Source organism: Wyeomyia smithii, chromosome 3 (genome assembly GCF_029784165.1).
Source record: "Wyeomyia smithii strain HCP4-BCI-WySm-NY-G18 chromosome 3, ASM2978416v1, whole genome shotgun sequence".
Classification (NCBI taxonomy): Eukaryota; Metazoa; Arthropoda; class Insecta; order Diptera; family Culicidae; genus Wyeomyia; species Wyeomyia smithii.
Genome location: NC_073696.1, coordinates 122,218,161 through 122,239,794, shown reverse-complemented (window position 1 = coordinate 122,239,794; position 21,634 = coordinate 122,218,161). Strand labels below are relative to the sequence as shown.

The 21,634-nt window shown below is 39.3% G+C and overlaps 1 protein-coding gene across 9 annotated transcripts in view; it reads right to left on the bottom strand.

The window, feature by feature from the left end:
- The window catches only part of LOC129731044 (semaphorin-1A), a 446,018-nt gene that overhangs the window by 388,904 nt on the left and 35,480 nt on the right, over positions 1-21,634 (bottom strand). For all 9 annotated transcript variants that reach the window (XM_055690762.1, XM_055690761.1, XM_055690765.1 and 6 more), the window contains exon 2: positions 1,885-2,678. In XM_055690762.1, coding sequence (XP_055546737.1) covers positions 1,885-2,056 — 172 coding nt within the window. In that variant the 5' untranslated portion in view covers positions 2,057-2,678. The remainder of the gene's footprint in view (positions 1-1,884; positions 2,679-21,634) is intronic.

The following is a 21,634-nucleotide window of genomic DNA, read 5'->3' as shown; positions in this document are numbered from 1 at the left end:
TTCACTTTGCTTCTACACAGACGGTTCTAAAATGAATGGTTCTGCGGGTGCGGGATTCACAGGACCAGAAATTAGTAAATTTTTTCCCATGGGACACTGGCCAACAGTATTCCAGGCGGAAATATACGCGATAATAGAATGCACGAATACGCGTCTGGAAAGAAATTATCGACACGCAAATATATGCATTTTCTGTGATAGTCAGGCAGCACTTAAAGCCCTGAATTCTCCTTTCTGCCACTCTAAACTAGTGTGGGAATGAACCCTGTCGCTCCGAAAGTTAGCTATGAAAAACCAGGTGAACTTATACTGGGTTCCTGGTCATTGTGGAATCGAAGGAAACGAGAAGGCCGACTTACTAGCCAGACAAGGGTCATCTACTAACTTTGTTGGCCCAGAACCTTTCTGTGGAATCTCCCCGAGCGCTCTAAAAGCTGAACTCGGTGAATGGAAAAAAGCGACCATCAAAGCAAACTGGGATGTCAAGTGGATTACGACAATCGAATAGATTCATAGAGCCAAATCGCGAGAAGAGCCTCGTGCTGCTCAGATCAAATAAGAACGACTTGAGGACATTTACAGGTCTTATTACAGGGCACTGTCCGAGTAAGTATCATCTCAAGAGAATAGGCAAACTTGATGATGATAAATGTCGCCTGTGTGGCATCGAAAGCGAAGCTTCAGAACATCTACTCTGCGAATGCCGAGTATAAATACAACGCAGATTGCGCATCTTCGGTAAGGGACACATAGAACCTACCGAAATTTGGAGGGAAAGTCCTGGTGAGGTAATAAACTTCATACGAAGTGCGTTGCCTAATTGGGATAAATGTGCAATATAGCAAGGACATCAACTCGCCAAATAGTGATGTACCTGCTCGTACGCACTTAGAGTAAGGTGAAGCATACCACAATAGATCAAACAATGGTCGCAGTGGTTCAGTCTTCTACAAGGGGAAAAAAATTGTGAATTTTTGCTGAATTTCCTCTCGAAACATCCTCCTGAATTTGGTCTTATCTTAACTTGATTTTGATAGATTTAGGATCACATTTTTGTCTGGTCGTTGAACCAAAAAACTTGATTTTTATTGTGTGTTCAAACTACTGGAGCGAACTGTTCGGACAATGCACTATAAAAATAAATGATAGAACAGCGAAAAATAAATGCGAAAGCGTGGCCACCGATCTGCAAAAGCGTTTTGTTCGAAGTTTCATATCTGTTCTGAAAAAAATACAATTTAGAGGAAAATATGAAACGTATAGAAGAAAATTTTTGTTTGTAAGGTCTCTGTTCAATTTGTCAAAATCAAAAATTCAATCACATTTGCCTAATATTTGTCACAACTTCCGAACATCTATCACATTTGATTTAAAGTGAACTAGATATTCAGAAAATTTTAACCAAAGTATCCTAAAACGTCGCAAAAAATAAAAACGAAATTTGCACTGGGAAACTGATGTGGACAAATCCAACTGATATAGATCAAATCCAGACATCTAAAAAAAGGAAAACAGTTCTAGAAAAAGCAGAGAGTGGTCCTATTTCTGCAATATTTTCTGTATACAAAAGCAAGATTTATTTAAGAAAGTTATGCGTTAAGTTGAAGGAGAACTTCAGGAGCATTTTCCGTTATTGTATCATAGTTATCATAATGATATTTCACACTGTTACACAGCTTTGAGCATCAAGTAAAAGCGTTAAGTTATCACCCGCTAGACAGCTCTTGATTTACTCTTTGATTGAAAATGGCTTTTCAATTTGCAACATAATTGAATCTCATTCTTCCTAGATCACCCATCACCATAGTCAACGAACAAAGAAGACTTATTATAGAACAAATAGAAAAAAAAGTCGCACCTTCGTCTGCGCATCTTTCCACTTACCTAGTGACACGTAGAGCTTCGGGCGAACGTTTTCCTGCCAGGCACATAAGTTTCCAACAACGAATACAGCTACAACAATAAACGCCACAATCTGCCGTCCGCCCGGTAGCCGATACTGGTGGCGACGGTATGACGATCGGCGGGATCGATCGGAACAGACCGACGATAACATGACTGCGGTAGATATACCTGGTGGATGCAATTTTTGCAGCCACCCACCCGTTCCTGGCCAATTAGCACCCCCGCTCTGGCCGGCAGTAGTTGGTTGCTAGTGCCGACGCCTTTGATCACTTCCGGTAATAATTAACACATCCACGCCAAAACCTGCGCACCGTATTGTAGCTTCGGCGGGAGATGGCTGCTGTCACCAATTTTCCGAGTAAACTATCCGAAACTAGCCTAGATGCACGATTGAATAACTTGAAAGCACTACTTTTTTTTGTTGATCACTTGATTATTCTCTACCGAAACTCGTATTATAGAACAAATTCTTGTTTGTTACTCGATTATATGATGAACGGGAATGTCACATTCAATTAGCAAATGGAGAACGAGAAAAGAATCCCTAACGTAGCTACCTTTGGTGTAATGAATATTATGCGAATATTTGTGGAAATTCTTTGATTGATAGTATAATTAGCACTTTAATTGGTTCTTTATGTTAGCGATGCGATACTGTCGAAATATTGGAAAGCAGTTTCAGTGTGATTCATCGATATCAATCGGCTTAAATTTTAAAGGTTTAATAATAATAAGATGGTGTTTGCTCAGCCATCCCATCAATGCGTATTTATCTGCAAAGAAAGAGAACGAAGAGGAAATATTGATTAGAAAAATTAAAATTACAAGCAATAATTAAATACAGTATGCAGCACACAACTGAAGCACATTTCAATAATAGTAGGTATTTGTTGTCGAAGCCTTAATGTCAACACGCAAACGCCGACGGTCACATATTAATTAGTGAAGGCGCTGCAGAATGTAACTCTTTGTTATAATGCAGGTCAAATTGATGGTTGGGTTTGGGGCAATATGTGTGGCCTCTAATTTGAAATGAAGCACTGGCTGGTTGTGGGCTGTGTCAACACTGACTATGGTATCAATGTTGGCGCCTTTGAAATCGCACTTTGATGGTATTATGGAAATAAATAACATTTGTCGTTTAGAGGTTAGTCTAATATGTCAAAAGGGTGACATGAAACCAACAGTGTGAAATTCATTTTCCTCTATTTTTAGAATATTTATCAGTTCAATCTAGTTGACTGTGAGTTTCGATTATGTTGTGACTGAGCAAATAATAAGTTGTTTGTGAAATATACCAAAGCCTCAAGTTGTATATCAAAACCTCGACCAATCTCAAGTTTAATTTGAAATTTGACACTATCACTGTTGGTTGGGGAACAGGTCGATCTTTTTCGTACAATGCAGTTTGTTCCAATTATGTTTGTAGTGGATAACAAGAGCTTGAATGTCAACATTTGGGATTTCTCTTTGCGGGAAGCGAGTAGTATGGGCTTTAGTAAAGCGGGCAATGTATGTAGTTTCGCGGGAATGCGAAGATGAACGGGAATAGAAGGTGTGACTAGAATTAGAAAAAATTTCCCTCGTCCAGACGGGTCCCGTCTGGACGAGGGAAATTTTTTCTAATTCTAGTCACACCTTCTATTCCCGTTCATCTTCGCATTCCCGCGAAACTACATACATTGCCCGCTTTACTAAACTTAAAATGTAAGTCAATATGACAAAAAATGAAATTAGTTCGTAAAGTATGTGCTTTCCGGTCGAAATTAAACGAAAGAGATGTATCCGTAAAAACAAGCAGATTGAAAAAAAAAAAAGTTGTATACCAATAGATTCAATCTGGGCCAACGTCATCTAAAGATATTAAGTTAAAAGAGTTGTCTTGAAAAGATTTCCAATATACGCTGGTTAGCTGATTTCAACGTGCGCGACAGGTTTTCAAGTTACCGACTTTAAAAGAAAAAAAGGTAACTAAAAAATCTTAGTCACACAACTTCCCAAAAACCTAAATTTTTGGATATAAATTTGCTATGAAATATTCTCAGCAACTCGGTACAGCAATTTCAAGCGAAATCATCCTTGAACGAACAGTTTTGTTCCTGATGAAACTTTGTATATGTCTACTGGTATTTCGATCAATCTTATTTAAAAAAATGGTTTATACGATTGAGCAGCTAAATCATTGAAAATTGTATGTCGAAAGTTTGGATTTTCACACAAATATTGTCTGTAGACAAGAAATAACAAATATGTTTCTCGTCCTTCGAAAATATCCACAAAACAAATTCCAATTGTGTGTGAATCGGTCATTTTTTTAAGGAAAAATCAAGTCAGGTTTATTTGATCGGTATAATATTCCAGTCAAGGAAGCTGTTTGAGGTCTGCTTCGATGTAAGCTTCATCATCCTGTACCACGCAATCAAACTTCGTCACCATCTTCACGTGTGACTTACAGTTTTTGTCAGTCGACAGTCTGACTCGTTTAGATTTCGGACGGAAAAAAATGAAATTCCGTTTTAAACTGCTGCCCGCTATTTTCGTCGTTTTTTGGCCTTCGAATTTCGATTATCCTTTCGATCCTGTCTTCCAGGCAGTCGACAAACGTTCTCCAAACACTTTTTTTACGTTGGTGACAATTGATTTGGCAACATTCACCAATTTTGCCAACTTGGCGTGCGAATAATTCAGATTCTGGTGATGCGCGAGTAAAATTTTGACGCGTTGTTTCTCTTGTTTCGATGCCATTTTCACAATTGAACAGCGGATGTCAGAATCAAACATAAAGCATGATACTATGCACACACCTCTTTATAATGAGTTGTGCTCAGGTTTTTTAGATACACGATAAAATAATACGGAACATTCAAGTTGACCAATTATTGACCGCAGCACCATTTAGGACTTAACAACAAAATCCTTATTTCTGGCACACGTCTGATCACACGCACTGACGAAACTACCTATGCAGCATCAATCATATGTCGAATTCGGGCCAGAACATCGGCGGTATGAACAGCGTTGTCGATGATTTCCGCGTTGCTGTCTCGGATCTTTGCTATGATATCATAGTTCTTACGGAGACTTGGCTGGATTCGCGCACACTTTCTCGTCAGGTGTTCGGAAATAACTACGAGGTTTTCCGTTGTGATAGAAACGCCGAAAATAGTTGTATATCTACTGGTGGGGGCGTTCTCGTGGCTGTCAATTCTAAATTTCAAGCTAGAACATTAGAGGATGACGCCTCTTTGAGCCTGGAACAGGTTTGGACAGCGATCAAATTGGGCGATCGTAAGCTATTTCTCTGCGCTTTATACATACCTCCGGATCGAGTCCACGAGCGTGAATTGATTGTTGCCCATTGCCGTTCAGTCTTCTCAGTACTGGAAACCGCAAAAGCAACAGACGAAGTTATGGTGTTCGGCGATTTTAATCTTCCTCGGATTTCATGGAGAGAATATCGGAAGGGTTTTTCTTTCCGGACCTGGATCACTCGAGTATCCATCAAAACGCTGCTTTACTTTTGGATTGTTATAGCTCAGCCACACTCACCCAAATCAACCATATTACTAACCAGAACAACCGCATCTTAGACCTCTGCTTTGTGAGCGCCCAGGATACGGTGCGAAGCCCTGGCTCCATTAGTAAAAATAGTCCCCCACTACCCACCTTTATTAGTAATCATTAATGCCGATCTGAAACGTGATCTTGACACTGCATCCGCTACCGTATTTTACGACTTCCGCAATGCCGACCACCAGAGTATCGCCGAGTTTTTCTCCGAGCTCGACTGGAACTCTATTCTAAACTCCGTCAATGCCGAAAACGCCGCTCAAACTCTCTCCAACGTATTGGCCTATGCCATCGACCGATACGTTCCAAAGAAGATCCAACATCCTGCGCCCCGACAGCCGTGGCTAACGAGAGAACTTCGACAGCTGAAATCTGAGAAGAGAGCTGCCTTGAAGAAATTCACTAAGCACCGTTCACTGTCCCTAAAACGCCATTATGTGAGAATCAACCACACATACAAAAGTGTTGCGAAACGATGCATTCTTCGTTATCAACAAGATCTACAGAGGAAGCTCAAGGCTCATCTCAAGCAGTTTTGGAAGTTCGTCAATCAACAGCGACATGAAGGAGGAATACCATCCTCTATGACATTTAACGGTAAGGAGGCAACCACCTCGCTAGACATCTGTCAGCTTTTCTCAACGAAATTCGAAAGTGTTCACTGATGAGACACTAAGCGATCATCACGTTGAACGTGCCGCCAGTAATACCCCATGATCCGGTCAAGCTTTGAGCGCCATTCATTTAGACGCGACAATGATTTCCAGAGCCTGCAGCAAACTCAAATCATCCCTAAGCCCGGGTCCTGACGGGATTCCGTCGAAGTTTCTGAAAACGCAGATTGCTAACCTGATTTCTCCGCTTCAGCATGTCTTCCAGCTATCTGTCACTTCCGGTATTTTCCCGTCCTGCTGGAAATTGGCTCACATGTTTCCAGTACACAAGAAGGGAAACAAACACGATGTGAGCAATTATCGTGGCATCACCTCACTCTGTGCTGTCGCAAAACTGTTCGAACTTGTCATCATGGAGCCTTTGCTTGCTCACTGTAAAGCTTTCATAAGCACTGATCAACATGGATTCACAGCCGGTCGCTCCACTGCAACTAATTTGCTTTGTTTCACTTCGTACATCAGTGACAGTATGGTGAAACGTGCTCAGACGGATGTTATTTACACTGACCTGACAGCTACCTTCGATAAACTGAACTACGCATAGCCGTCGCAAAACGTGACAATCTTGGAATCAATGGGAATCTGTTACTATGGTTCCCATCGTACCTTACCGGTCGCCGTCTAACCGTTGCTATTGGGAATTGCCAATCCTCTTATTTTGACGCTACGTCTGGAATACCGCAGGGAAGTCACCTAGGACCACTTATCTTCCTGCTCTATTTTAATGACGTGAACCTAGTTATTATAGGACCACGGTTGTCTTACGCGGATGATCTCAAACTCTATCTTGAAGTTCACACAATTGAAGACTGCCACTTCCTTCAACGTCAGCTAGATATTTTTGCCGATTGGTGCCATCAGAACCGTATGGACGTTAATCCATCTAAATGCTCGCTTATATCATTTTCGAGGAAAAAACAGACCTTACATTACAAATACGCTTGCTAGGAACTGAAATCGAGCGCGTAAACCAAGTTAAAGACTTGGGGGTTATTATGGATTCCCAGCTAACATTCAAGCCTAACATTTCGTTTACCATCGACAAAGCCTCTAGAGTTCTGGGATTCATCTTCAGGACCGCTAAGGAATTTACAGATATTTACTGCCTCAAATCGTTGTATTGCGCAATATCTCGCTCTATATTAGAGCACTGCTCGGTTGTCTGGACCCCTCATTACAACAATGGCGCGGAAAGAATAGAATCAGTTCAACGGCGCTTTTTGAGATTTGCTCTTCGTAAACTGCCATGGACGGATCGTTTCCGCCTACCAAGCTATGTAAGTCGCTGCTTACTAATACGTTTGGAGCCTTTGTCTGTCCGTAGAGACACGGCCAGGGCGTTGTTTACCACAGACCTTTTGCAAGGCCGCATAGACTGCCCCGCTCTTTTGGAACAAGTGAATATAAACGTGCAATCTCGTGCTCTGCGAAACAACTCGATGCTGCGATTACCTGCTCAACGAACTAACTACAGCATTTTTGGCGCAATAGTTGGTCTCCAAAGATTATTTAATAGAGTATCCGCTCCATTCGACTTTAATTTATCTCGAACGCTTCTTCGTCGGCGATATCGTTTATATTTTTTAAGATCTGACTAGTTGTAATGTCATATTGTTGTATTCCCGTTTCGTTATATGTATTGACTCTCTAAAGATATTTTTTTTATTGTTAGCTTTAAGTTACACCATTTGGGCACTTGCTCGCCTGTTGGTGAATAGACCAAATAAAATAAACAAATAAAATAAATAATTCGTTTTTACGGCAGAACACTTTCCGAGCAGTTGCAATGATGTGCGTTATATCAGAGGTAGCTGTCACTTTTGTTTTGGTCATTATTGCCATTGTTAGGGACGTTGCGATACCACCGATACTAATGCAGAATCGATCCTTCTACTTCCGATACTCGGATATTTGGTATCGATGTTTTACCAGCGATACTTCATCAATATCGATACACACCTCTCAGTATCGAAAAGACTCAAAACAACCCTGTAATGAAGAACGAACGAAGCAGAAAACTTGCTGTTTCCTGTGCTATTTTGATGCATCGTATGCATGCATGCCACCTCATCGGCAATGCCAATTTAACAGAAATTTCTGTAGATTAACCTACGGGAACGATCCTTTTCTACGGTCATGCAGATCCGAAGGTAAAATCTACAGAGCCATGCAAGCGGCTCTTTTCGAAAACAGGATCAATTATTAAAGAAAAGCGTAATCGACTTTCGACTAAGTTTCTGCAGAAGCTGGTGTTTCTAGATTCAATAAATTTATAGACCATTTACGAACTGACAAGTGTCACGTATTCTGCTGTTGATGTTGCTTTTACGTGCGTTATGTCAGCGGTTCCGAGCTTTCTGTCAAAATTTCATTCAAAGATAGAGTTCAGAAACGTCTCGTAAAATGGTCTATATAAATGGTTTAATTGAATTAAACGTTTTATCTTGAGGAATGCATAATAAAAAAGAATTGACTTATATTTTGAATGAACTGGTATTGCACAACGATACATTTGAGCCGTTGAGAGCAGAGGTGGTACATGTGCCATTAAGTAAATTTTTCAAGAGACGCGATAAACGAAAACACTCAAATAGTAAATTATTTTTAAACATTTTTCCCAACATAACTGCACTAAATCATCGCTGGAAAGGTTTTAAAAGACGGTACATGAAAGCATAACGAGTTCTAGTTGAGAAACTTACACAAACTCCAATGGAAAAACATGTACTACTTTTGTTCTATGGGAAAAATAATGACAACCAGAAAACGTTGAGAGCAAAAGTGGTACATGTCCAGTCTAAGCATGAAGGATGCATTATAGCTCGCTAATCTTAAAACATAGAACATTCATGTCTTCAGCGGAGTTGTTCAAGTGATTGAGTACTATAGGGGACCATCCATCAATGATGTCACGCGGGGTTTCAATTATTGTGACATTTTGTGACATATGGGGGAGGGGGGGTTATCTTGAGTGTGACATCACATTTAAACTCAAAAAGAAAATAAATAAAAAAGTCACACACCTAACCACAGAGCTCAACTCAGAACTATTTATGTTATTTGCATCATTCATTTATAGTTTTTTTTATTCTCGCTTATTTTCCGTCGGTCTAGTTCCGCCACTTTTGTTGTGCCAATCACCGACGCCCAGGGAGGCGGCTCCACTCAGGACCCTAACTTACGACCCGTTGCACAGTGGGGCGACTCCATACAAATGCTGGCCAAGAAAAAAAATGTCTTCATATCATGGAAAATACATGGTTTTTATATAATTTCGGGACGATGAGTCCGAATTTAACGTTATTTTTGCATGAAAATGTGTATTTTTGACGCCAGGGGAATGTATATGTTTTTATATATATTATATGAGGAGAATTTTACGTCGGTTTCAATTTTTTGGAAAACAAAATGCATGATGCTTGAAAGACTTTCATATGCCATGAAAAAATACAAAAATATTATTCAGTTATTGAGAAAATAAAAAAAATATCAATTGAAAAATATGCTTCGTGATAAAAATTACTTATCACTTGGTTTTTTTCGAAGTGACTATATTACATTGCGTCTTTTTATCGAATTCTTCTTTTTATTCTCTTCCACTTTCATCTTCATTTTTTGTGTTCATTATCAATATAGTTTTAATATCTTCAAGGAGAGCTTTCAAAATGCAGTTTCTAACGTCAGAATAATAATTCACAATTTGTTCTGTAGAAATTAGCAGCCGATTGATTATTTCATGGTTTGTGTTTACACGATTGTTTTTACATGTGACTGGTATGATACAAACTTAAATTATGATTTTGGTACTCAGTGCAGGTGATACGAAACATAAACAATGTTTAGTTTTTGATACTGATGTTTTTGAAAGCATTTTTTCCAAGCTATCTTTTAAAACTAGTGCCAATAGTACCAAACCCTGCCGTCTAAACTCATAACGGTGTTTTATTAAAAAAATACGCAATTTTTTTATTCCGCCTAATTATTTTTAGTATTACAATGATATGATACATCATCCAGTGATGAGGATATATTCTCCACTTTTTTACAGACAACTTTTCAATAGACGTCATTAAGATACAAGTTACCCTTGAGGCTCCAGCAAACTTCGCAACATTGCATTTTTTTAAGGAAAACGCTAAAAAACACTGATTCATTACACTTTGAAAAATCATAGAAAATTCAAATTTTGTCGTAATGCTCTAAAAATTTGGATTCTGACACTTCAATAGTATACAACTATAGGAAAAAAATAATTGAAATGAAATTCGCATTTTCATTTTTGGGTCGATGGCCAGCGATTCCCCACTGTGCGTTGATTAACGAACCGGCGCCAACGGCTTTACTTCCCCTCATGCGATGGAAGGCGTGATCCCAGAGATTTTTCGCCTCATAAAATCTCCCGGTGTCGGCTAGAATGAATCTAGACTAGTTGGGATGGTTGTGAGTGGATCACTCCTCCCCACAACCATCGACACCTATGTCGGCGTTGGGATTCGAACCCAGGCGTCGAGCGTGGTTGGCGGAGACGTTACAAACCACGCTAGGCCCCCGCCTATTCATTTATAGTTCTACAATCCCTTTGCTTAGGATTTGCTTTAGATAAAATAAAAGACAATTTTTTTTTCACGTTAAAAAGCATAATGTTCGTTAATTCTGTTTTACCGTGCATGTTCGTTCATGAATGACAGCGCAATTCCATTAATTTTTAGTGTCTCTCAATCCAATCAATACAAAAATTGTGACACAACGTAAATAAAAATGCTTGGCTTTTGTAGCATGTGGGGAAGATTTGGATTGCGAATTGATTGAAGAAGAGGAACTAAATATTGATGGTCTTTCAAAAATCAGCAATGATGCTGCAGTTACTGTCTCGGCTTTCTATGTCGTCGATATGCGTCTCCATCAACAGCATCCTTTTCTAGTTATCTTCTATAATCTTCTTTTCCTTTTAGTTTCAATTTTTTTTCAGTAAAATCGTTCTCATTAAGAAGAAAAGCATTCCTAACAAATTTCTCGATTTTTCATCATTATTTCCAGGGGGTGGGGGGGTCTTAAAAACGTGACGTAATCAAGGGGGGGGGGTCAGGGAAGTTGTGACAAGGGGGAGGGGGGAGTTAATTTTTCCCAAATTTTGCGTGACATCATTAATGGATCGTCCCTAGAATGATAATCTGTTTGTCGGAATTCTGTCACTTTGTGGCGCTAGTGTATATGTAACAGAAGACAGTTTAAATAAACTAGATCGACTGGGACCAATTCAAATTCAAAATTCCCGCAGAAGCAGTTTCGAAAAAATTAGGAAGCTCTAGGATCACTTTAGAAAATTGACCTCAGTTACGGTATTTCTGGATCTTCCGGAAGGCTATCGGTGGCCTGCCTAAAGCCAATCCTGGGTCCAGTGTGTAAATATATATCTACCTCAAAGACTTCAGAGAGTTATCTTCTAAATTGGCCACAGCATACGAGTTGATACTGAAATGGATAAAACTCTTTCTGTTACAAAATAGTCACGGGTACACTAGCGCCACGTAATGAGAAAATTTCAAAACAGACAGATCTTCATCTGAAAGTACTCACTCACTTGACCACCTTTGCTGAAGCCATGATTGTTCTATATCCCAAGATCTTCGACTTACAATTCATGTAATATGCACAGACTGGAAAAGTACCACTTTTGCTCTCAACGAAATGGTGATTATGTTAATTACCAATAATTGTTCTGGCTATAACTTTGGTTTAGGTTATCAGATCTCAGTTTTTCTTCGATATTCTAGTACATTATTGCGTTCTGCATCAATTTATGCAAAAAACCCAAAAAGTGTAAAAATGGCACATGTACCACTTTTGCTTTCAACGGCTCATTTAGGTATCGATACGTTAGCCTCGATACTATCGGAATATCAGTACTTGCTCTCGATACAGGTATCGATCCTAAGTATCGATGTTTAATGGTATCGCAACGTCCCTAGCCATTGTCTTTTATCGCGTTTGTGCTACTGTACAAAAAATTTCCCAATTTACTGAAAAATGACAAAATAACAAAATAAAATAAATAAAATTCAACCAGATGTTTGACACGCGAAAAACGATAATCAAAGCAAACCGATTTTGACACATTTTTTTTTTTGATTTTGACACATACGTGTGAATGTGTTGGTGTTTTCAAAACTGCACTTTGTTTCTTTCGCGGACTGTCCGGGACAGAAAAAGGGTAGTCCAAGATAGTCCGGAAAATGTAAAAAAAAACAGTGATAGGACAAAGTGTAGTCCGCGGGGTAGCTACACCGCAAAAACGAAAACGACAAGAGTAACCTATGGGTCAGCAGAAAAAAACTGACAGCTCTATCAGTAGAACTCAGGGGCCTGGAGACAAGTGATTTTACCGTAACACAATATGGCATCGTTTGTTTACAATAATTAGGGGAGATTGACCCTCTATTGTGATGTTGGAAGTTCTAGAATATTATAAAATTAAATTAACTTTAAATTATGATTTAGATACGGTAATAAAAAAAGTATTACCGGTATTCGAGCCGGTGATGTCTCCGTCATCAAGCATATCCAACTTGGTGATGTCTGCAATCATTAAACTCGGAACTGCACTCGGCAATCACTTACGCTTGCCGTTCACTAAATAAAAATCTTGTTCGCAGGAGTAGCGAGAACAAATCCTTACGCTTGTTTTGCTCCCAGCAGCAGGCAGATTTGACAGTCCGGAAATGGAGAGAATTCGACACCAACGACGATTTCTTTTGTGATTAGTTGAAAATCTCAAATATCAATCTATCAGTAAGGCTTACATGTGATACAAGCTGTACTATTAACCTGTGTGTTGGAACTCCACATTCACTCCATGCAAATGCATGTTACTATCACAGGACGGAATAATGCATTCCATCTTTCACAACATCACACGGTAAGCGTTACAATAACGGTATATTCGATAAAAAATTGCAACAAAATTAGCGAAAGAACCCGAAACATAAATAAACAAACTCGGAAATATGAAAATGTAACCACGGTTACCAGTCTCCCCTACTCGTGATTGCGCGTGAAAAGAAACGTCAAGGAACCATTGGTCGGTTCAGCATGGCGGCGGTTCTCGTTACGCTCGCTTTATATGTAATCTGACAGCCACTTCTAGCCCCTGGTAGAACTCTAACCGTGATGGCGGAAACATATTTCGTTCAGAAATGTGCGCGATCAAAAAACGGTTCCCCGCCGCGACAAAAACGGACATCGTGCGGAATTTTGTGGACGCCCGTTTCGGCATCTACAACATCTTAGCACTATTGGACAGCAATCAGAGCATTGAAAGAAAGTTCGATTCCGGACGGCCGACGACTCTGAACGACAAGAAGCTCCAAAGGATGCTAAAGAGGAAAACCGAGGGATGCGCTTGGTCGGTAGGTCAGTGCAACCGTCCAAACAGTGAAAAAGCATCTGGCGAACGTGGACATACATGACAGGGAGCGGCAGTCCGTCCACTGGTCTCTGAGCTGCAGGCAATGACGCAGCGGCAGCGACTAAATAAGGTGGTCAAGTCGATTTTACGGGCGAATCGCGATGTGGCTGTGGCTGATTGACGACGAGACTCACCTTACCCTGGATAGCAACGACTGGCAGGGCCCTTAGTATTTTACTTCCCCACGAAGGAAGTTCATTCCACACACATCATGTTTTCCAAGAGGGTGCTGCTGTAGCGGACAAGCAGTGAGAAGGGTCAGCCGCCCTTCAAACGCTCCGGACTGGCCGCGGATGGGTAGATAACAGTACGAAGTGCCTGCTGAAAGGTGTGTCGTTCATTTGAAAATACCAAAAGTGTGAAGACGCGGTGTTCTTGCTGGCTCACTACTCAAAGCGTTGGAGGAGATGAACCTGCTAACTATGGATGTGGTACCCAAGTTGGTGAACCCACCCAACGTCCCCCAGCTGCGTCCCATCGAGAATTTCCGGGCAAACCAGAAGCGTAAGATCCACTCTAAGAATTTTGTCGCGAAAACACTGAAAAGAAATTGATAAATAAAACGAAGAAAACGCGAATATTTCGGCTAACTGCCAGAAGGCCTATTACAGAGCCATAGCATTTTTTGCATGTAAGCTAATATAATTACCATCCATGGCAAATTTGCCAAACTCAATCTTAGTTTTTTTCTATCACCATCCAAAAAAGTCCATTATTTAAATGTAAATATCAAGGTGTTTTCGGCAATGTTGTTTCTTATAAAATGTGACACAACTTTACCAGACAAGGTGGATATTCATGTGCAAAAATGAGAAAAGCAGAACTGGTTAGAATTTGTTCAACTTCTATAAAATGGAGAAAAATAATAATACAACCTTGCTGAAGACACTAATTTCAATCATGTTTTTGCAGCTTCGGAATCAATATGCACAGTGCGTCGGCAGCGACAATATAGTTTTTTATCTGGCTGCACATGAGTAGAAATCAAGTTCTACTCATTGATAGACGACTAGCAACTGACGTTCTACTCACACATGGCTCGGTGCGGTACTGTTGCCTGTGCCAGCATGTTTTCCTTCAAGACATTAGTTTTAATAACATTCTAATACGAAATCGTTTCACTGACTGATAAACGGGGTTGTTACAAAGTTCTCGAAAAAGTTTTACCTTTGAGACATCAAAATAGTAGAAGCAATCATTAGTTGACCTTTTTGAAAGTGGAGATTCTGTCATTTTTTTCACTGATCTACAGGATATCGCAGCAGGCAGCTGGTGTCTACTCTGCCGTGGGCCGAAATTTTGACTCAACACCAAATTCTTGAATTTTATATATTCGCGTATTACTATAGTTTAGCATTTCAAGATTCTTGTTGTCGTTTTCAAAAATAACTGAGAAGTATTACATTTCAGAAGTGACGTTGGCACTATTCCGCAAAGTGACGTTAAGGTAGGAGTGCTGCGATGATTCTGGAGCGATGTTGTACTTCTGGCACTTGCCTTAAACTTCTGGGCTACGGTAGTACTCTCGAAGTGCATTGTTAAGTGCCATTGTCATTGTTCGTGTAAATTCGACCTTGAAACGTTGTATCTTCACTGTTTAGCAATAAAACAATAACGATAACTGAAATATTACAAAACTGTTCATCATTTCATCAATCCAATGACATATTGAGTATTGTAAAAATGTAACTGTGTAAAAAAAACACCATACTCTGCAAATCGAGCAAAAACAGTGCAAAACCCGTGTTATTTGAAAAAAACGACGCAGAGACTCAAAAAAGTTTTACCTTTGAGACATCAAAGTAGTCTTAGTTCACGAAAGTATACACCTATTAGAAAGAGGAGATTCTGTTAATTTTTTTTGCACTGGTATAGAAAACATCGCAGCAGGCAGCTGGTGTCTACTCTGCCGTGAGCCGACATTTTGACGGAAGTACCAAATTTCCAAACTGATTTTTTTTACGTAAAAAACCACATTGTTTGGAAAATCGTCGTGAAAAAACGTGTAAAATTAGAACATGTAGAAAACGCGTAAAAAAGACCTTACTGTACAATTTTCTATGTTCTCGCCTAAGCTTTTTTGAAGAATAGCATTCTAGTTGAATTTATTCAATAACTAGTGAAAACGTTATGCCCTCTAGTCGTAAGCAGCAAATACAAAGTCTGATTCCTATTACCTAGAGAAAAATCTGAGAAATTATCCGCAGCATCATGGAAAATTCTGCAAAATATCAGGAACTTGAGGACGGTTTAAGCCAATTTCGATGTTGTACTTCTAACATGATGTACACTTGGGTCTTTTTCATGCGGGTCTTTACTTTTATGCGTTTTTTTATACGCGGCTTTTCTACGCGATTTTTTACAATAACGGGGATTATTTCAACGCGATTTTTTGAAATAACGCGGATTATTTTTATGCGGTTTGGAAGATTATTTTTACGCGGTATCAAATGAGTTTAGTATAAGTAAATCTAATAAAGTAAAAAATCAATCGTATGGTTCATGACAATAGGATTTTCTGTTTTATCAATCTAAAAAAGCAAAGCCTTGGTGCTACATTCCGATTCGGAACTTAACCTTCTGTTTATTTATACACAGACTTCGCAGCCGACTATTTAGTGTATAGGACAATTGCGGGGCTAACGCATGCGAACCTACCGACACTAACAGTCTCTCCCGAACTGAGACCCGAACCTACGACGACTGGCTTGTTAGGCCAGCATCGTACCTCGAGACCATCTGGAAGATTTATCAATCTAAATAATGCATATTTTTTAATATATTTGCTATTCTTATCAAATAATAGGCGATTTCAGTTAATTCGGGAAAAAGGAACAGAAAAACATTAATAATTGTATAACGATACGAGTCAGGGTCGTTGCAATTAACTCTCGATTAAGGAACGAAAGCTTAAAAATATGGTAAAATCATTATAGAAAGATTATTGTCTTGTTCTTCAATGATTTTCATTTTGTAAGCACTGTAAACTCACAAAATGATATTTTGTTACCATTTTTATATAATTTTTAAAGTTTGTTTACTCACGTGCCATTATTTTCAATCGGATCTTTTTATTGAATGAAGTTTTTTACGCGTTTTTTTTTCAACGCGTTTTTTTTTTCAAAGAGTTTTTCTGGTGTCACATTCTAAGGGCTTTTGAACCGTGGAAATAATACTCACTTAATTACTTCAACGGAATTTTCTGCTATTCTCAGTCTCTTTGACTGTCTCTTTCTTAAAATGTTCATATTGCACTTCAATGTTCATATTGTCAAGACCCTACTTCGAAGCAGTAGCAGTAATCTTAATTTTATTCAAAATACATCCCATCCATTTTGTGGACCCACCCATGTGCATTTTCGAGAAAGTTCTAATAGAATTTTTGCTGACCTTTAGAAAAAAAACTTCGTTTTATAAAGTTTATTTTTGTAGCAATTCGCTGAAGCGATCATTAATAATAACAAATTTTCGTCATATCATAACAATAACCAATCTACATCTTCATAGCGATGTCGTTTACTGCAGTAGCCGTCGTTCTGGATGCAGCGTTATTTATTTACGGGAACGGCTGAAAGCCAAGAAGAAACAAACATAGTTTTATTTTTGTGTAAACCGTTGTGTATCATGTTTTGATCCTGGTTTTCACTGTTTGTGTTGATGATAAATTCAAAGCTAAGAAACTAATACACGAAATATTGTTCATCGTGGAAAATTAAGAGAATTGAAAAAACTTAAAACCTTAAAAAAACTCTTGCCTATAAACAGTAAAATTTTAGGTTTTTTTTTCAACCGACAATCATTCTGGAACTCTGACCCGTCAAGTACCACCGGGCGGTTGTTTGTCAATCGCAGAACATCCATGTGCAATGTATATTGTATTCGCTTGAATAGATCAGTCCATCATTCTATTCAACCGAATCTGCGCCGTTAGGTCGTGAGGACTGAAATTTATGTTAGTTATCTACAAGAATTTATGCAGTTGTTTTTAAAATTGCCCACTGCCATGCATCACGTTTAATAGCCCAGTCCGAAAGTGGAGCAGACCGCCGAACGCAAATTACCCCGCTTAGATCTGACCGACGGTCCATCTGAATCCGCATCTTTGCCAAGGTCCATGACATCTATTGGGTTTAGTGGAACCGACCGAGGCTGGAAAATGCGGAAATCGAAATAACCAGAAAAAAAACTACGTGCACCAACTATACCGAAGTAAACAAGCAGCAGCTACATTTTATGAGCATCAAACGAATAAAGGATATAAATGTTTAAACCGCATTCTCTTGATGTTATTGTGTGCATATGTAGTGTATACACTTCATGGCAGATTTTATTCTGCTGCACCAACGTGAGGGAGGATTTGGCGGCGTATACAAACTAGCGTAGGATTTATGGTTTAGTTATTTTTGCTTCTGCCGCTGAAACTACGAAAGCCAGTGCTATCAGCCATCGTATTTGGTCGTCTCACTATGAGTAAACTGGCCTCTCAGTATATATTCAGTGCACCAAGAAATTTAATACATCTACCAGATTCGACCTTGTACCCATCCACCAGAATAAGTTCTGGCTGTGTAATAATCAACAGTGACTGAGAAAAAAGTTCACAAATTACTAGTACTCAGCTGGTAACACTGTCGGACGCCAGAACCATGTGTGCAGTGACGTAGAATAACAATTCTCCGATTTCGTCGTCCGAAAACCACTCATCCATGCCCGCAAGCTGCTGAAATGGTTCAGTACACCACACCTTCGTCTCGCTATCCCGTAGTCTAAAAACATCGCACACAAGCCCGTATATCCATTCAGTAACTTATTTATTTCAGCAGTTGCGTGTTTTGGTTGTTAAATTTTAATTGGATTTTTTTACTGCGCCAGTTTTCGGTTTTTCTGGTTTTCAGGGCTTTGTTAGGTCCTGTACGTACAATATAGCTGTCTTCTTCCGGGGTTTCAGGGATTACGATCACGCCCGTTGGTGCACATAAACTTTTTTTTCGTTTTGTTTTATTTTCTCCTACAAATCGGCACTAATTTAGCGCTTCCGAATAGTACGTCATTAAATATTGATCCACGCTTCTACGACCGCAACACGGCTGTAGTATGAGGTCAGTTTCGCAATAAACGGAATTGTTCTAGCTTAATGAGTGCGCTCTTGCTCTGCACTTCTAAATCCTTCCGACTGCATCGAAAGGATGGTTTATTGCACTTGTTTTTATCGAATTTTCCATGAAAAGTAGTCTTCTTGAATCAAATCAGATATCCCAATCGACTAAGTTCTGAGAACTGAGAAAAATATGTTTGTTTATCTACTCGAAACTCACTTTAGGCTACCGGCAAAATTCACATTCGAATGCAGTTACTGATGATTTGATCATTTATAAATATTTTTCTGATTTGAATTTAGTATAAATGTATGTGTATGTGTAATGTATGTTTGAAAAGTTTGTTTTCATTGGAAACGCCATGAATTCGTTTTTAAAAAAGGTCTATTAGGCTTTCTCAAAAACTAAATTGAAACGGTTTTTAGGTTAATCTAACTGTTTTCTGCTTCTTCAGGTTGTAATATTAAAACGAAAGATTTATTATTAGTATTTAAAGTACGCTTAATATTCTATTTTCTTGTGCAGCTTTTTTTCGCTTTTTTTCACAGAAACACAGTTTCGTGAGACGGAGAAACTTTTACGAAGAAATTTCTCAATAATAAATTTGTAATGTTAGTAAATGAAATAACAGGCGGATATTACACATTATTTCCACCAAATTTGAGTATGTTTGCTTTCTTCCTCATAAAATAATTGGGCCATGAGAAGCACGTCATATAAAATACTACAAACTGTCTTCAGAACTTCAACAACTCTTGTTATAAAGCCATCAGACGTAGAAAGTTGATTGCTTCTGGAAATTCTACAGACAACTTTAATCGGTCCAAGAAGGGTTATGTCATTGGAAGAATCTCATTTCGGTTGCGTGTTTATTGCATCAAATCAAGTTGCTCATGTGGCCGTCGTCGTCGACTTTCTTGGAACCGTTATTTCATGATTCGAGACCTGGAAACTCGGAACATGAAACGTTAGAACTCTACTCGAGCTGGCGCGCGTGGGTATCTTTTTTTTTTGTTAGGAAATAAAAATTACGTTATCTTTCGAGTGGACTTTTGTAATATATCCCATCAATTGCTGTACGTGTCCCCTTGCAAAACACAATGACCACTATTGTTAAGTGATCAGGTACCTGCACCGACACGCTCCTAGTCAGGTAAAATATGGTTTATGAAGATAATCACCTTTCCAGGATTCAAAGACCACATCTCTTTGGGCTGTAAACAGCCACTGCCAAGAAATCTCTATCTGTGTTTAAACAATGCACCACAACTGCACAGCAGATGTTCCGATGTCTCACTTTCCATATTTCAAAAGCGACCAGGCGACGCGTGGTCAAGTGGGCTACCTGGTCAATTAATTTTTGCTACATTGAAACCATAGTTTTGTGGAAAAAGATTCGACAAATTTTATCTATCTATATGGCAAAGGAATCCTACTGTCAATTATGAGCGCTAATTTTCGATAATTTCTTCGTAGAATGATGATATCTGTTTCATTTCATAGAGAAAATCTGTTTTCCACAGCAATTATCATGATTCTCAATGCATATAACCCTATTCCAGCCACAAATAACTCTTGATCCGTCGAAGAACTGATAAAGTTCGTTCAACGGATGCCGTTGTGTTAGGCAATGCCAGATCATTCTGCCAGCGTGAGTAAAGAACCTAGCTTTGTTTATCGAATTTTAGTTCAACACTAAATCGTTTCCTTAGACGATGTTAAAATTTCAAACTAGAAAGTAAGCAGTGCGCAGTGTTATGAAAATGACTGCGAGACAATGACAGCAAATTTTCAACTGATCCGGCTCTCATTGTATTGCACAGCTCTCTCTGCTCCCCACACGTTCGGTGAACAGTCCGACAGCAACTGACGACAGCACACATGCAACTCCATACGGACTGTTATTTTTCATCTTCATATGTCTGTTGGTATTTCCAAGCTGTCGCGAATGACAGCCTGTAATCTTTCGACATCCTTCAACACGAATCCGAGCGGGATGTCAGGTGATTATGATCACGACAGTAAGGCCGATGAAAGAATGAAAGAGAGATGGTGCGAAGCACGTTTTTTCTTACGTGGGGAATAATATCAACAATGGAAACGGTTTGCTTTGTATTCAATATGCCACCGGCCTGTGAAAAAGGAGAAACGAAAAAATGCAAGTCGACGACAGCCGCAGCCGATCAGCAGGCTGTTAACAGGAACAGGACATCCTCAAAATGAGCAAACTAGGCTGTCATGTCCGAACGAACAAAATGCATGCGCAAGAATGAGCTGTCGTACGCAACACAAGACAGTTTCTTTGCCTTGTTTAAGCTGTAGCTGTATGTGAGCTCTTATGAATAGCTCATGCATGAGGCTGTCAGAGTGAAGCGAGAGAAAAGTCGTCAGTATAGTGTCGCTCTCCAGTCATTTTCCTAAGCTTGGCAGTGCATAAGATGACAAACGTGTACTATACGGGCTATATGATGTTCAAGTTTTCGAATGAACAAAATGGATGAAAAGGCTTGAATGAAAACCAAAGAACACCACCACATTCAGAAAAATAATGAATGAATCTGCTACAAAAGCTCTAAAGATTGAGATCTGCGTACTCTGGCGGCCACATGATCTCTCTCAAATTTCAATGATGTCGGGAGAAGAAACAGAAAGTCAAACCGAAATGGGTGAAAAGACATTGAAGAGAGGGTGTATAATGAATGTTTTCTCTCGTAGCCATCGGCTTTTCGTTCAACAATGAGTTCGAACCAAAAATGTCATTTTTACGCTAGGCGTTGCATTTGCAGTGGTGAACATAACAGACTGCGTTTGCCCTGTCGCAGAGAAGTGTTTGAACGACGGTTGGTTCAAATTAAAGGCCTGAACAAACGGTAGTCATTACTAAGTGTGGGTTGCGTTGCGTGTGAGTTGTATGGCGTAGTTTG